The 17,384-nt window shown below is 47.3% G+C and overlaps 1 protein-coding gene across 1 annotated transcript; it reads left to right on the top strand.

Annotated features, from left to right (window-relative positions):
* The first annotated feature begins 5,832 nt into the window (after window positions 1-5,832).
* Window positions 5,833-15,575, top strand: APOL5 (apolipoprotein L5). The gene is given in 6 exon segments (XM_050806901.1): window positions 5,833-5,865; window positions 5,953-6,102; window positions 10,398-11,406; window positions 12,116-12,280; window positions 14,351-14,485; window positions 14,639-15,575. Coding segments are annotated over 5 exon segments (1,449 nt in total). The 3' UTR covers window positions 14,443-14,485; window positions 14,639-15,575.
* Window positions 15,576-17,384: the final 1,809 nt, after the last annotated feature.

The following is a 17,384-nucleotide window of genomic DNA, read 5'->3' as shown; positions in this document are numbered from 1 at the left end:
GCGGCCGAGTACAGTGGCTCACACCTGTAATCCCGGCACTTTGTGAAGCCAAGATGGGTGGATCACCTGAGGTCAGGAGTTCGAGACCAGCCTGGCCAACAGGGTGAAACCCTATCTCTACTTAAAATATAAAAGTTAGCCTGGCGTGGTGGTGGGTGCATGTAATCCCAGCTACTTGGGAGGCTGAGGTGGGAGAATCACCTGAACCCGGCAGGCAGAGGTAGTGAGCCAAGATCATGCCACCACACTCCAGCCTGGGTGACAGAGCGAGACTCGCTCTCAAAAAACAAACAAACAAAAAAACAAAAGCAATGTAATCTTATGCTCAGCCAAGTATCTTATGTCTCAACCAAGTGTAAGTGTTCTCCTATCTCTTTTTCGCCCACACAGGATGCCAAACTAATCAATGAAACAGTAGCTGGCCATGGTCTAAATTTGTGTTTTGGGGCGACTAGTGATGTCAAGCGCCTTGTCCCATATTTACTGGCCACAGTACTTCTTTTGTGAAACACCTATTCAAAGAACATAAGAAATAATTGTACATAGAAAATTAGAACCAGGTGCAGTTTGAAAGACCACGGACTTTGTTAGGGTTTTTTAAGTCTCTTCAAAAAAGAATAGGCAGGCCGGGTGCGGTGGCTTGTGCCTGTAATCCCAGCATTTTGAGTCTGAGGCGGGCAGATCACCTGAGGTCAGGAGTTCAAGACCAGCCTGACCATCATGGTGAAACCCTGTCTCTACTAAAAATACAAAACTTAGCCAGGCATGGTGGCAGGCACCTGTAATCCCAGCTACTCAGAAGGCTGAGGCAGGAGAGTCACTTGAACCTAGGTGGCAGAGGTTGCAGTGACTGAGATCACACCACTGCACTCCAGCCTGGGCGACAGAGAGCCTCTATTGCAAAAGAAAAAAAAAAAAGAAAAAAGAAAAGAAAAAAATAGACTTAGGTGAGGACTGGGAGAGACAGGTTTCAGGAATGGGGAAGAGAGTCACATTTATTAATCATATTATAAGCTTAAATTTAAAAAAATCTAAAGCATCCCATGTGGCAAATGAGGAAATTTGCAAGTTTCTGGTTCCAAGGTGTTACCTGGTAAGTTCTCTTAAGCTTTCAGAAAACAAACAATTCTCATGTTGTACAAATTGTCCCAGAAATAGAAAAAATACGCTATTGAATACATTCTGTGAAGCAAATATAACACCAATGATAAACTGTGATCACAAGAAAACTATGACTCAATATCATGTATTTCTCTATGATGAATATAGGAATAAAATACTAGAGGATATAAATCTATAACATTCTGATTCAAAAATATGCAATGACCAAGTTGGGGGTTTTCATGGAATGTATGGGTAATTCAATATATGGAAATCTATGCTAAGAATGCACCACATTCATGGGATAAACAAAAAAGGAAAAGAATAATCATCTCATTGGAGTTTGAAAATTCCACACTTAGTCCTAATAAAAATGTCTAAGTATAGGAATAAAACACACTGCCTTATCATGATGAAAACCAACTGCCAACTGTGAAATACTAGAGTCAATATCATAATATAAAATAAGGATCCAAGGAAACCCAATAAGGCATGAAACCAACATAAGAAAACAAAATACTAAAAACAGAAATAAAAGTCCAGCATTATTCATTCATGAATTATTCATTCAATAACTACTACAGTAATAAACATGTAGTCAAGCACAAGAGTATTAAAAATGGGTAACATTTCTATAAGTAACAAGACAAGTTAGAAAACATTACATTAAAAGACCACTATTCGTAATTGCATCAAAACAATGTACAACATCAAAGAAATACACGTTAGCAACAAATGTAAAGAATCAACAAGTCTTATGTGAAAGAAAATGGAAGCCATGACTCCCTGGGAAGCCATATGCTATTGCTGGGTGGAGATATAGCAGATCCTTAGCCTTAATGAGGGAGTTATCCTGAGACCCTCTCAACTGCTCGTGTTTGAAAACACTACATCAAATAACTTCCTTTGTAAAGGTTAACTAAAAATGTAAAGTTTAACTGAAAACATAAGCAGCTCCTCAGGCCCCTGCATGAAGCAGTGTGGCAGGGGGGGAAGGGGCCAATCACTGGTTCCATCACTGGTTACAGTAGAGGCAGCAGGCAGGACAAGGTGGCAACATTATCAAAGAACTCATCTGGATAACAAAAGTGTTAAGACCCCAAAGCATGGTTGGGCACAGTGGCTCACGCCTGTAATCCCAACACTTTGGGAGGCCAACGTGGGCAGATCACTTGAGGCCAGGAGTTTGAGATTAGCCTGGCCAACATGTTGAAACCCTGTCTCTTCTAAAAATACAAAAAATTAGCCAGGTTGGTAGTGCGCACCTGTAGTCCCAGCTACTTGGGAGGCTGAGGCAGGAGAATTACTTGAACCGGGAGATAGTGCTACTGCACTGCAGCCTGGACAACAGAGCAAGACCCCGTCTCAAAAAAAAAAAAAAAGATGCCAAAGTGCCGTGATAAGGGAGTGTTTCTATAAACAGGACAATACATCTTCTGTTAAGGAAACAGCATAGAGTCATCAAAAATAATCATTATAACAACTGCATAGCAAGATGGAAAATACTTGTATAACATTACATTTTAAAAACAGGGCACGTGGCTGGCCACATCGGCTCATACCTGTAATCCCAGCACTTTGGGAGGCTGAGGCAGATGGATCACCTGAGGTTGGGAGTTTGAGACCAGCCTGGCCAACATGGTGAAACCCTCATCTCTACTACAAATACAAGAATTAGCTGGGCATGGTGGTGCACACCTATAATTCCAATGACTCGGGAGGCTGAGACAGGACAATCACTTGAACCCAGGAGGTGGAGGTTGCAGTGAGCCGAGATCGCACCGCTGCATTCCAACCTGGGTGACAGAGTGAGACCATCTCAAAAAAATAATAATAATAAATAATAAAAACAGGACACACCATTATAAGTATAAAAACCATGCAAGAAATAATACGGATTTGAAAAATTACTGGAAGTAGAGAATAAAATCAATAGTAATGGAACTAGCGGTGATTTTTGTCAAATTATATTTTTTGTCAAATTTGACAATTTTTTTGTCAAATTATATTGAAAATACATTTAAAGTGATTTTTGAGCAACAAAAGAAGCTGCAATGTGAGAAAGAGTGTCTGAACAAGGTGGACTCTGCCGTGTTGCCTGCCTGGGCAAAACCAACCACCATCCCGCCCACGAGCCTTGTCATCAGGCGGGTGTCATTCAGCAGGGACCAGACTGTGCCTCTCTCAGGATTATAGATGATAGGCACTGGACAGAATGATCGTTCACTTGCTCCCAAGTTAACAGTGTTATCAATAACATGGCCCCGATTGTCTTGGTGCCTATCATTGTGTTATTGGATGATTCTCAGAAGATTTTTGTGACTTAATGGAATGGGAAAAGTTTCCCTTATCCCCCTTGCACGGTATAAAACAGGCTGTGGCTCACTTCTTCGGTGCCCTGCAGCTCAAACCCCTAGGGGCAGCATACGGACGTGCAGGTCGTGAGGAGCATGGGCTCCGACCCCACAGCAGTGCCATCTAGGGTTCAGTGTTTGCAGCTCCCGAAGCCCCAGGGAGCTTATCGGAAGGATGAGGCAGAGCTCTGGTCTAATTTCTGTATTCCAGGGTTCTTGCCCTAGTATGCCGGAAAAATTGGATCACACGTGGGCTTGGAGAAGGAGTGCAAGGTTTTATTGAATGTAGCTCTCAGCAGATGGATGGGGAGCCAGAAAGGGGATGGAGTGGGAAGGTGGTCTTCCCCTGGAGTTGGGCCACTCAGCGGCCGGGTTCTCCTCCAACTGCCTTTGGCTGAATTCCATGTCATCCAGCCGTGTATGACCTGTCAGCATCTGTCGGTGTGTTCTGCCTGTGTGTTCCTCTCGATGGCCAGCTGCTTGTGTGTTTCTGCCTGCTAGGTGGGGACATGGCGAGCCAGAGAGGTCTTGGAAAATGCAACATTTGGGAACGAAAACAGAAATGCTTGTCCTCACTTAGATCCATGGGCCCAGGCCGGAGGGTGGAACACTCACCAGGGACCATGCCCTTCTCTATGCAGCACTTCCCCGCCCACTCCCATTTCATTAATGTATAATGTCAACATTTCAAAAGTGCTTTACCAATCTACTTTGCCACCAGAAGCCTAAGAGATTTTCAGTTTTATTGCATCCTAGTCAGCCTTGGGCATTCCCATGGTTTGTTCGGTTAAAATCAGACAAAAATCATGTGACATTTCTGAGACATTAAGATTTTTGTTGTATTCTAACTTTTTTTTTTTTTCTAATTCTCCAATATTGTAATTAGACAGCCGACTTTCCCGGAGCGCTGTTATGTCTTTTCGGACTGAGATAACTCAAGAAGAAATGTCCCTAATCTTCGTCCATCTCCAGGCTTGGGAGAAGGTTGTGAAGAAACGTGGCTTCCAAAGGTAATCTACGGAGGTGAGGTCTGGGGGAAGTCCCCAGAACCTGAGTTCTGTAAGGGCAGAGAACGGACTGTTATGCTTATGGCCACAATCCCAGCATCTAAAACGGTGTCTGGCACAGACCCGGCACTCAATGAGTATTTGGGTTTTGTTTTGTTTTGTTTTGAGACCGAGTCTCTTCTCTGTCACCCAGGTTGGAGTGCAGTGGCACGATCTCAGCTCACTACAGCCTCTGCCTCCCTGGTTCAAGTGATTCTCCTGCCTCAGCCTCCTGAGTAGCTGGGATTACAGACGCCTGCCACCACGCCTGGCTAATTTTTATATTGTTTGTAGAGACGGAGTTTTGCCATGTTGGCCAGGCTGGTCTTGAACTCATGACCTCAAATGCTTCACCCACCTCGGCCTCCCAATGTGCTGGGATTACGTAAAGGTGTGAGCCACCACGCCTAGCTGTCAGTGAGTATTTGAATGAAGGAATAAAATCTGATTGTTAATATCCAGATCTGTAGCCACCTTCATAGGATGAAATTACAAATGGTTTCCAACCAAGTTGGCTGACGTGTTGCTCATGTTGTCTCATGTGCAATTAGAGATATGCAAAAAAGGGGAAAACGTACACATCCGCATAAAAAAATCTTAGTAAAAAAAAATGTAAAACCTTTGGTAAGTGCAGGCACGGTGGCTCATGCTTGTAATCTCAGAATTTTGGGAGGCCGAGGTGGGCGGATCACTTGAGGTCAGGAGTTCAAGACCAGACTGGCCAACCTGGTGAAACCTTGTCTCTACTAAAAATACAGAAATTAGCTAGGTGTGGTGGAGCATGCCTGTAATCCCAGCTACATGGGGGGCTGAGGCAGGAGAATTGCTTGAACCCGTGAGGCAGAGGTTGCAGTGAGCCAAGATCGCACCACTACTGCACTCTAGCCTGGGCGACAGAGCAAGACTTCATCAAAAAAAAAAAAAAAAAAAAAAAAAAAAAAAAATCTTTTGGTAATGGTAAGTACATTGTATACGGATAGATGCCCAGACACATGGCTTAGAGGGCAATGGAATCCTAGAAGCAGAATTTGCTGGTTTTCTCCCAATCCAGGAATATTCCTTCCTGGGTCTGCCTTCACCCTTTCCCAACCCATGACAGTGTCTTGCCTTGAGATCCAAGCTCCTGGGACGTGCCTTTCTATTGCCTTGGCCTGGGCGTTCAGACTCTCCCACAGAGCTCGGCTGCAGCAGTAGACTCACAACAGACTCTGCTGCCTAACAGAGGCTGCACTTAACTCTTGCCAAAGTGCCCATAAGGTTCTCTAAAGTGGGTTGCAATGCTCCCGCAATTTATAGCAGCCAAGCGCCTAAAGATAAAATCTTCATGCGTCATGCAAATGGGTTGCCTGCGCTTTCAGGCACAGGTACAGTCATTCACTTCTCTGTGTCCTTGGCCCAACCTCCCTCTACTGTTCTCTCTCCCACCTCTGCTGTCAAGATTTCCCCCTAAGGCTCTCGTTAAGTCTGGGAAAGCTCCCAAAAAAGGCATTGACTTTTCAGGCACAGGCACAACCATTTTACTTATCCGTGTCCTTGACTTTGGCTACTGGCCGACGCATGCTGCATGGACCGGAGTTAACGGGGGCCCTTCCTATGTGCTTGTACAATGTTCACCTCTCCTCCTTTGGTAAAGGGAGAGGGATGATTTTTTGTATCTCGGGGAAAATCAGCCAGTGGTTGAGGCAGACTAGAGGCTTCAGGAGACGGAGTTTCCCTCTTGTCGCCCAGCCTGGAGTGCGATGGTGCGATCTTGGCTCACTGCAACCTCTGCCTCCCAGGTTCATGCGATTCTCCTGCCTCAGCCTCCCAAGTAGCTGGGATTACAGGTGCCTACCACCACACCTGGATAATTTTTGTATTTTTAGTAGCGATGGGGTTTCACCATGTTGGTCAGGCTGGTCTCGAACTCCTGACCTCAAGTGATCCGCCCACCTAGGCCTCCCAAAGTGCTGGGATTACAGACTGAGCCACTGCGCCCGGCCCTAGGTTCTTTTTTTTTTTTTTTTTTTTTGAGGCGGAGTCTCGCTCTGTAGCCCTGGCTGGAGTGCAGTGGCCGGATCTCAGCTCACTGCAAGCTCCGCCTTCCGGGTTTATGCCATTCTCCTGCCTCAGCCTCCCGAGTAGGTGGGACTACAGGCGCCCGCCACCTCGCCCGGCTAGTTTTTTGTATTTTTTTTAGTAGAGACGGGGTTTCACTGTGTTCGCCAGGATGGTCTCGATCTCCTGACCTCGTGATCCGCCTGTCTCGGCCTCCCAAAGTGCTGGGATTACAGGCTTGAGCCACCACGCCCGGCCGGCCCTAGGTTCTTAGCCTAACTCCACCACTAACTCCAGTTGCAATCAGGGAATGTCCCTCCTTTTTGGAGCCAGTTTGCTCCTCTGTAAATGAGGGACTGGGCTCATTGATGGCAAAAATGTGGCAGATGACTGTTTATCTTCTGTGTTGCGCCTAGACGGCGCCCACTAGGTCACAGCAGCACTCTTTCCCAAAGAGCCTAGATGCGGCACTGCGATTCTCCTGTGCTTTAGACACCCTCACTAACAATAGCGGGGAGATTATGCCTCTGCCATTTGTGTACCAGGCGACCTGGAAGGGCTTCCAGCTCTAACATCTCATAGTTCTAAAACTTAGGTTGGAGAGGGGGCACTGAAACCCTAGGTTTACAGAGATGTTCACTTTAAACCCCGATGAAGTCCTTTCTTAAAAGAGTGACTTGAAGACGAGGAAGGATGTCAGAAGGCCCCTCCCGCTTCCCCCAGGAGGGAGGAGGGAGGGACCCAGGGCTGGTCCACTTGAGGCTGCTAATGGCCTTGGCTAGGGAGCAGAGGATTCTAAGTCTATTGTCCACAGTTCCTTTCAGGCCTTGGGGTTCCTTGGTCCAAGTACAGTTTGCCCACAGCCTTGCATCCTTTCCCATAGACCCTCTCTCACTATCCATCAAACCCAAGCCAAGTCTATTGTAGATGCTCCATTAGGAGACAGGCCAGAACCAACCTAGGGAACATACAAGTCAGACCGTGTTACGTGCTGTAGAAAGTCACACACACAGTCCATAGTCCAGCAATACCCACGCTGGGAGTCCCAAATTCCGTAAGATAAAGGTTCTTAAGAGCAGTGATTCTCAAAGGTCCTGCATAACCCTGAAGTTCCAGATACTGAGCCAAAATGATTCAACAGGAAAACTGAATGGTGATTCTTTTTTAAAATTACAGGAAAGGTTTGAGTGGAGAGAATTTTCCCAGTTGTGCCTTTTTTCCCTTTTCCTCATTTTTTCTTAAGATTTACAAGCTTCAGTCACTTGCCCGTTAACAAGTGGTCAGAGTAGATCTCACTATTTCTAAGTATGACCACACTTTTGTTAGAAGTCTACTTTGGGCCGGGCGCGGTGGCTCATACCTGTAATCTCAAAACTTTGGGAGGTCGAGAAGGGGTGGATCACTTGAGGTCAGGAGTTCGAGACCAGCCTGGCCAACATGGCAAAACCCTGTCTCTACTAAAAATACAGAAATTAGCCCAGCATGGTGGTGCCTCATGCCTGACTACTTGGGAGGCTGAGGCAGGAGAATGGCTTGAACTCGAGGCAGAGGTTGCAGTGAGCCGAGATCGCGCCGCTGCACTCTAGCCTGGACAATAGAGTGAGACTCCGTCTCAAAACAAACAAAAAAAATCTACTTTGTTTTCAAAATATTCAACACTGTCCAACTGAACGACAGTGAGCCCTCTCCCGTGGAAGGGGGATATGTGGTTGTCTTCTTGGAGATCCCCAAACTTTTGCTTTGGAAATGTAGACTCTTTTACTAATTTTTAAAAATGATCATACATGCATATGACACAAAAGCTAAGAGGAACAAAAGGGCAAACAGTAAAAAGTAAGTGTCACTAGGTGTGGTTGCATGTGCCTGTAGTCCCAGCTGCTGGGGAGCATCACTTGAACCCAGGAGTTTGAGGCCAGCCTGGGCAATATAGTGAGACCCCGTCTCAAAAACAAAAAAAAGAGTCTCCCCTTAAATCCTATTTCCAGATGTCCCAGGTTCCCTGCCCAGAAGCAACCACAATTTTCAAGCAAACATGTTTTTTAAAAAAAAAAAAAAAGAAAAAATCAAGGCATCTACTCTGTATACTTTTGGTACTGTTTTTTAATCAAATTAGTCACAACTTATATATGTATAAATTATAAATGTATACATGTACATATGTCTTTTTTAGGAAAAGAATTGGTGACAAAAGTCAGTAAAGCTTTTAAGTTACATTTTATTCATAACGTCAGTATCCCCATACATTTATTTTATTATTATTATTATTATTTTTGAGACAGAGTTTCACTGTTGTTGCCCAGGCTGGAGTGCTATGGTACGATCTCGGCTCAGTGCAACCTGTGCCTCCTAGGATCAAGCGATTCTCCTGCCTCAGCCTCCTGAGTATCTGGGACTACAGGCGCCCACTACCACGCCTGGCTAATTTTTGTATTTTTAGTAGAGATGGGATTTCACCATGTTGGCCAGGCTGGTCTCGAACTCCTCACCTCAGGTGATCCATCCACCTCAGGTGATCCATCCACCTCGGTGTCCCAAAGTGCTGGGATTACAGACACAAGCCACTGTGCCTGGGCTGGTATCCACATACATTTGGAAGAGAGCTGTTTGTGGATGAATGGAATAGTAAGCCACCAGCCTGGGCCTGCATAGGGGTAGTTCAAGCTGTGCTCCTGCTCAAAACACATGGCCACCCCCACCCAGGGCTCCAGGCCAGAGTGGACCTTCTGTCTGTCTGTCTGTCTGTCTGCCACCCACACTGTAACAGCCCAGTGGGTTCATTTTGCCCTCTGCCCAGATAGAGTTGATTTATCAAGACAGGAGAATTGCAATCAAGAGTTTAATTCATGCAGAGCCAGATGAATGGGAGACTGGAGTTTTATTATTACTCAAGTCAGTTTCTCCAAAGATTCGAGGAGTGGGTTTTGCTGTTGTTGTTGTTGTTTTTTTTTTTTTGAGACAAAGTCTCACTCTGTCGCCCAGGCTGGAGTGCAGTGGCGTGATCTCAGCTCACTGCAACCTCCGCTTCCCAGGTTCAAGCAATTCTCCTGCCACAGCCTCTGGAGTAGCTGGGACTACAGGCGCCCACCACCACAACCAGCTAACTTTTGTATTTTTAGTAGAGACGGGGTTTTACCATATTGGCCAGGCTGGTTTTGAACTCCTGACCCTGTGATCCGCTCACCTGGGCCTCCCAGAATGCTGGGATTACAGGTATGAGACACCACGCCTGGCCAGGACGGGTTTTTTTTAAAGGATAATTTGGTGGTAGGGGTCCAGGGAGTGAGGAGTACTGATCGCTGGGGTTGGAGATGACATCATAGGAAGTTGAAGTCACCGTCTTGCACTGAGCCGGTGTCTGGGTAGAGGCCACAAGACCAGATGAGCCAGTTGATCAGTCTGGGTGGCGACAGCTGAACCACTGAGTGCAGGGTCTGAAAAATACCTCAAGCACTCGTGTTAGGTTTTCCAATAGTGATGTTATGTCGAGGAGTAAGTGGGGAGGTTTAGGATCTTGTGGCCTCTGGTTGAATAACACCTAAATTATAATTTCTAATATTATGGCTAATTTTTTAGTCCTGTAAAGGCAGTCTGGTCCCTAGGCAAGAAGGGGGTTTGTTTCGGGAAGGGGCTGTTGTCATCTTTGTTTCAAAGTTAAACTATAAACTAAGTTCCTCCCAAAGTTAGTTGAGCCTATGCCCAGAAGAAAGAACAAGAACAGCTTGGAGGTTAGAAGCAAGATGAAGCCGGCTAGGTCAGACCCCTTTCACTGCCATAATTTCCCCACTGTTAGAATTTCTGCAAAGGTGGTTTTGACATTATACCTTGATTCCCAGGGCTCTGCCTCCTGCACACATTTTAGTACTCAGATTACCTCGATGTCTTTAGCCTCACTGGTGAACCTGTGCTGAGTTGGAAAATTAACAATTTGATGTCAGCTGTCCACAGTGATGAGGCTGCTGTGCTGTCCTGTGTTCTGTTTGAAGAACTGATGCGATGTGACAAAGATTCCATGCCAGACGGCTGGCTGTCAGAGGAGGAAAGACTGTTTCTCTCGTATTTTCCTTTGCACAAATTTGAGCTAGAACAGAACATCAAAGAACTTAACATCCTTGCGGACCAAGCTGACACCACTCACAAGTTGCTGACCAAGACCAGCCCGGTGGCCAGCTCTTCCGGGACTGTTTCTGGGGTCATGAGCATCCTGGGTTTGGCCCTAGCACCTGTGACAGCAGGAGGCAGTCTCGTGCTCTCAACAGCTGCGACAGGGTTGGGGGCAGCAGCTGCCATCACCAACATAGTAACAAATGTTTTAGAAAATAGGAGCGATTCAGCAGCAAGAGACAAAGCCAGCCGACTGGGGCCTCTGACGACATCACATGAGGCTTTTGGAGAAATAAATTGGTCTGAAATCGGGGCTGCTGGCTTTTGTGTTGACAAGTGTGTAAAAGCCATCAAGGGCATCAGGGACCTTCGTGCCTACCAGATGGCCAAAGCCAACTCTGGGTTCATGGCTATGGTCAAGAATTTTGTGGTCACAAGACACATCCCTTTCTGGAGGGCTAGAGGGGTGCAGAGAGCCTTTGAGGGCACAACTCTGGCCATGACCAATGGTGCCCGGGTGATGGGTGCTGCTGGGGCTGGCTTCTTACTTCTGAAAGACATGAGCAGCTTCCTGCAGAGCTGGAAGCACCTGGAGGATGGGGCAAGGACAGAGACAGCAGAGGAACTGAGGACACTTGCTAAGAAGCTGGAGCAGGACCTGGACTAGCTCACTGAGTGCCACCGGCACCTGCTGCAGAAGGTAAGCCGGACCCGTTCCAGCTGCCGGGGAAGGGCTGTTCGAGGATCCCGTGTGGTTAAACCAGAAGGTAGGAAGGCAGCAAATAACACAGATGTGGTCTTGCTCTTCTAAAAGCTTAGCCTGGGGGTGGGGGCGAGGAATGCTAAACAAACGGACACATCAATGCATAACTACAGCTGTCCTTTCTTCAAAGAGAGGACTTGCCCCACACCCCTGACATTAACTAGCTGCCCTCAGTTCTTCCCAGGATTGCATTCTCTTCTCTCAAAGCCCTGACCATAAATAACCATAAATTCTTGAAATCCCATATGTGTGTGTTTGTGGGGGTGCTTCCTGTCTGCCTCTCCTGCGGTCTGCAGGCTCCAGCAGGGAAGGCTAATTTGGTGAACAGGGGTCCGGGGAGTGAGGAGTGCTGGTTGCTCGGATTGGAGATGACATCACAGGAAGTCGAAGTCACCCTGTTGCGCTGAGCCGGTTCCTGGGTAGAGGCGACAAGACCAGATGAGCCAGTTTATCAGTCTGGGTGGCGACGGCTGGGCCATTGTGTCCCTCTTGTCCATACCAGTATCCCCAGCACCTAGCAGTGCTTGGCATATAGCCAGTGTGCCAGAAATACGTGTTGAATGACACGAATGTGGCATTGCGTGATAAAAATGACACTTGAAATGAGTTGGGAAAGGATTTTTATTTGAAAGATAGTTTATAGTTCTAGACTTTCCTATGTAGAGAAATCACTTTCTTGGAAGCTGTGAGATGCAGAGACTCATGTTCCACAGGGTCTCGCTCACCTCTCCCCTGGCCTGTCATGGAGCACCAGCCTAGTCTGGGCCCTGGCGGGACACCGAGAATACCAAAGAGGACAGTCTCTGCCCCAAGGACACTTGGCCACCAGCCAGCCCCACCAGCACCAGGCCCCGGGAAGACACCGACAGCGAGAAGAGGTAAGTGGGATGCAAGCAAGCCAGGAGCTGTGGGAACCCCTGACAGTGAAGTAACCCCTCCTTGGGTGGGCGGGCCTCGGAGAAGGGAAGGGAGGGCCTAACGGGAAGAGGGGCTGCTGCTAGCTTTCCATCCGGCCCCTGCCACGCCACCTGGTGCCTTTGCCAGTCATCTCACGGAGCTCTCTCTCTACTTCCTGCCAGATGGGCCATTCGCTCATTCATGAGGTTAATGCACAAATCTCAGTTGGGCACACCTCTGTGCCAGGCATCATGCCAGGCCTAGCAGTGAATAAGACAGAGAAGGGCTAGGTGTGCAAAGTGAAGAATGACCTCGCCCTGCCCTGTAATTTCTGGGAGCTCAAGTGAACCCACTTTGGGATCCCTAAGAGGCTGCAGAAGTGAGTAAACTATTTCCTTTCTTTTTTTTTTTACCCTAGTCGGTCACCCTGTCACCATTGAACCTTCATTTAACAGAGGCAAAATGCAAGTCTTTGATGAAGAATAAGGGGGTAGGGAAGCTTCTAGTGGCAATGATAAAACCAGCAGCAATGATAATAGAAGACAAACCTGCAATGGTTTGTGGTCACCCTTGGGGACTCCAGAAATACCTGGGGTGGAAGACACATTTGCAAGAGACCAGGTTTTTTGTGGGTACAGATGGAGTTGGAGGCCGAGAAGACCTACATGTTCATGTTAATTAAAACTGGAGCTGGAACACATTCCAAACTCACGTATTTTCCAAATTGTATGTAACTACATAGTACCTTCATAATGAAAATGAAAAACTTTTTAAACTATCACCTGCCCCTCCTCCCCCTCTTCCCTCCTGTCATCTGTCATGACTCTGCAGTCGGCACCTTTGCGTGGAGACTGTTGCTCAAGCTAAGATCCATTCTCCATTCCCAGGGTCTTGCAATGACAAGTTAATGATTTGAGAAAAGCTGTTATTGGGAGAAAATCATCCCTTTACTGTAGCATAATTTATAATCATGAAAAATGTGAAGCCATTAAAATGTTCCAATGCTAGGGAACTGGTTACATACAAAATATTCATCCACTTGATAAAACACTAGGTAGCTGTCAGAAATGATGCTCCTTCAATGACTGGGTTCACGGGGAAAGTGCTACTTGTATTATTCGGTGGAAAAGAGCAGGGACTTTCTTACCTTTTACCTAAGGAAAGCACATCTCTCAAACTTGTGCATAGGAAAACAAAACCCTTCAAAGGAGTACAGCAAGGTCACAGTGTGGCTGTTCAGGGGTAAATTTGGTGATGTGTTCCCCTCTTCTTTCTGCCTTTCTGTGTTTTTCAAGTTTTCAGTTATGCACATTACTGTTTTATAAAATAGAAGGAATATAGATAATAAATATTTACAGCAAATCTAAAATAAAATGTTTAAACACAGGACAAACTCGACCAGGCGCAGTGGCTCACGTCTGTAATCTCAGCACTTTGGGAGGCCGAGGTAGGCAGATCACTAGATCAGGAGTCCGAGACCAGCCTGGCCAACACGGTGAAACCCCATCTCTTTTAAAAATACAAAAAATTATCTGGGTGGGGTGGCACACACCTGTAGTCCCAGCTACTTGGGAGGCTGAGGCCGGAGAATCGCTTGAACCCAGGAGGTAGAGGTTGCAGTGAACTGAGATCATGCCATTGCACTCCAGCATGGGCAACAAGAATGAAATTCTGTCTCTTAATAAAGTTTATGACGGAGTTCCTGATGGGTTAAAACGTGGTGGAACTAGATCATATGCATTCCTTCTCACACAGTACAAACGTGGTAACATGATAAAATATTTTTCAAAAAAGTAAAATCTTAGCCCACATGCTTATCTACTGAAAAATCAGTGTACTTCATGGTGCTAACACAATATATAAGACAAGGGAGCCCTCAAGTGTGAAAGGTGAAAGGTTGGGGGTAGGATCAGTGCCGCGCTCAGGAGAGGCCTGGCGCTGGGCAGTCTTCCCTGTCCCTGCCCCTCCCGCCCCCAAGGAGCTCACTGCCCCACTTTCCACCTGGCCTGTTTCTCCGCCAGCAGACCAGTTCTCTCTGCACTACTCCTCAGCTTACCTGTGGATCCAGGCACAGAAACCATTCCACCTGTGTGAAACTGCAAGACCCACGGATCCAGGCTCAGAAAACATTCCACCTGTGTGAAACTGTGCAAGACCCGTGGATCCAGGCTCAGAAAACATTCCACCTGTGTGAAACTGTGCAAGACCCGTGGATCCAGGCTCAGAAAACATTCCACCTGTGTGAAACTGTGCAAGACCCGTGGATCCAGGCTCAGAAAACATTCCACCTGTGTGAAACTGTGCAAGACCCGTGGATCCAGGCTCAGAAAACATGCCACCTGTGTGAAACTGTGCAAGGCTCCTCCTGCCACTGTTTTGACTTTCTCACAAAATGGGGATGAGAATGAGGAGTTCTTATGAAGAACTCAGTTTCATTTTGAAGTGAAAATTCAATGAGATCTCATATGCGAAGGCACCTAAGGCCACCCCCGGTACCTGACAGACGTTCAGCCAATGCCGTGCTTCCAGAAAGCACGACAGGAGACTGGGGAAGCATTTACTGACTGCTCTGGATGAAGAGAACCCTGGCAGGGACCCCGAGCTAGCACAGAAGACCCCAACTTTGGAGAACTTAGCATTCTGCTGGAAAAACCATTTTATGCTCCTGTTTATTCTATCAGGCAAACACTTTCAAACACCAGCAAGGCAACATTTGGAAAAGGGGAGGCTCCTCAGCCCCGACTCCTGCCAATAACTGGCTGTATGCTCTTGTGTTTAGCCTCTCTGGACCTTTTGCTCCTATTGATCAAATAGAGGCTTGAACTATTTGAACGTCAAGGCTTGTGCCCGACTCTACAATTCCACAACCTTGACTGTACGAACAGATGAAGAGAATAAGACGGGGGGAAGGAGTGGAAGGGCCTCCACTCAGTGAAGAAAGGCTCATGGAGCCCCCATGACCACTGGGTGCCAGGGTCTGTAGGGGGCCTAGGGACACGGCCCCAGGAGAGCTGCCTGGGTTCTTGCTGGGGTTTGAGGCCTTGCTCTATGACCTCTCTGTGCCTCAGTTTCCTGAGGACACAAGAAGCAAATAATTCAGCAGGGAAGATAGGACCTGACCAATTAGAACTGGGAGGTCAAGGGGATGTTGGAACTTAAGGCTCAGAACCCATGTCATTGTCCTGTCTTTGGAGCCTGGGATGGTTGTCCAGAGTGCTTGGCTCATCCCTGTGGATCACACGATTAATAATAATAATAAAACATGTATTGAGTGAATACTATGTGCCATGTATTTCTAAGCATTTTACGTATATGAATTTTCTTTTCTTTTCTTTTTTTTTTTTTTGAGACAGAGTTTCATTCTTGTTGCCCAGGCTGGAGTGCAGTGGCATGTTCCTGGCTCACTGTAACCTTTGCCTCTCGGGTTCAAGTGATTCTCCTGACTCAGCTTCCTGAGTAGCTGGGATTACAGGTGCCCGCCACCACGCCCGGCTAGTTTTTTTTTTTATTTGTATTTTTAGTAGAGACAGGATTTCACCATGTTGGCCAGGCTGGTCTTGAACTCCTGACGTCAGGTGATCCACCCGTCTTGGCCTCCCAAAGTGCTGGGATTACAGGCATAAGCCACCGCACCCAGCCCCTATATGAACTTTTAAAATCCTTACTCTCAAGTACAGACTAATACTATCTCCATTTGACAGATGGAAACGCTGAGGCACACTAAGCAACTCCTGCAAGGGCACACGTTCAGGAAGTGGCAGAGCCGGATTTCAAGTTTAGACGGCTGGGATCCGGAGCCCATGCTTTACATCCTAAAAGAATAAGGCTTTCTTAGAGCAGAGGAGCAGGTGGCACCTGCCTGTGATCCCAGCTACTTGGGAGGCTGAGGCAGGAGAATCTCTTGAACCTGGGAGGCAGAGGTTACAGTGAGCCGAGATCGTGCCACTGCACTCCAGCCTGGCGACAGAGTGAGACTCCATCTCAAAAAACAAAACAAAACAAAACAAAACAAAAAAAACCCACACGAAGGCTCTGCTCAGATCAATCCTAGTCCTGACTCCCACAGCTGGCCTGGCAGGTCCCACAGACACTGAGGGATGCATGGCAGCTCCAGGGCTCTGGCACTGGAGACAGAGCTGAATACAAAAGAGGCCTGGCCTCAAATAATTCCAAATAACGCAGCACGAAGCCAAGTATGGCAAGAATAAAGTCATGCTGCAGAGAGCTCAGAGGCAAGCGAGATGAAGGGGGCTGGAGTATGTCGGAAATGTTCAGAGAAATGGGCTTGAGGCAAAAGGAGGTGGAAGGACAGGCTATGTGGGAGAAAGAAAAAGGGGATTTCTGGCCAGGCATGGTGGCTCACGCCTATAATCCCAGTGCTTTGGGAGGCTGAGGCGGGCAGATCACCTGAGGTTAGGAGTTTGAGATCAGCTTGGCCAACATGGTGAAATCCCATCTCTATTAAAAATACAAAAACTAGCCAGGCGTGATAGCAGGCACCTATAATCCATGCTATTCGGGAGGCTGAGGCAGGAAATCAATTGAACCTGGGGGGTGGAGGTTGCAGTGAACCAAGATCGCGCCACCCGCACTCCGGCCTGGGTGACAGAGTGAGAGTCCCTCTCAAAAAAAAAAGAGCGGGGGGGCTGGGCCGGAATGCAATGGCTGGTGGCTGGGCCAGGGCACGTACTCCTACCTGGAGCCAGATCCGGGTGTAGGTCTCTGCCCTTGCAGACCCTGGTCACGTCCTAGTTCCTTGTGGTGAACAGACAAGGACGGCCCCCCTTGTGGGACTTACAATCTGGTGGGGATGGTCTTTGAGGTCCCTTTCAGTTTGGGCTCCTCGTTATTGATTCTAAGCTTGAAAGACGGTCTGAGGCCAGGACCGGGAGGTGCCGTCAATGCCGGGCTGAGGAGTTTAGAATTTTGCCCACAGACAGCAGAAGCCGTCCATGGAGATGGAGCAGGAGCTCATCTGAGAACAAAGGTGTTCAGGAAGAGTGATCTGGCTGAGAGGGACAGAACCACGATCCTTGAATATTTCCATTGACTCCGTCATACCCTGGCTGCCTCTTCCCTGCATTT

This window comes from Macaca thibetana, chromosome 10, assembly GCF_024542745.1.
Source record: "Macaca thibetana thibetana isolate TM-01 chromosome 10, ASM2454274v1, whole genome shotgun sequence".
Taxonomy (NCBI): Eukaryota; Metazoa; Chordata; class Mammalia; order Primates; family Cercopithecidae; genus Macaca; species Macaca thibetana.
This window is presented reverse-complemented; position numbering and strand designations above follow the sequence as displayed.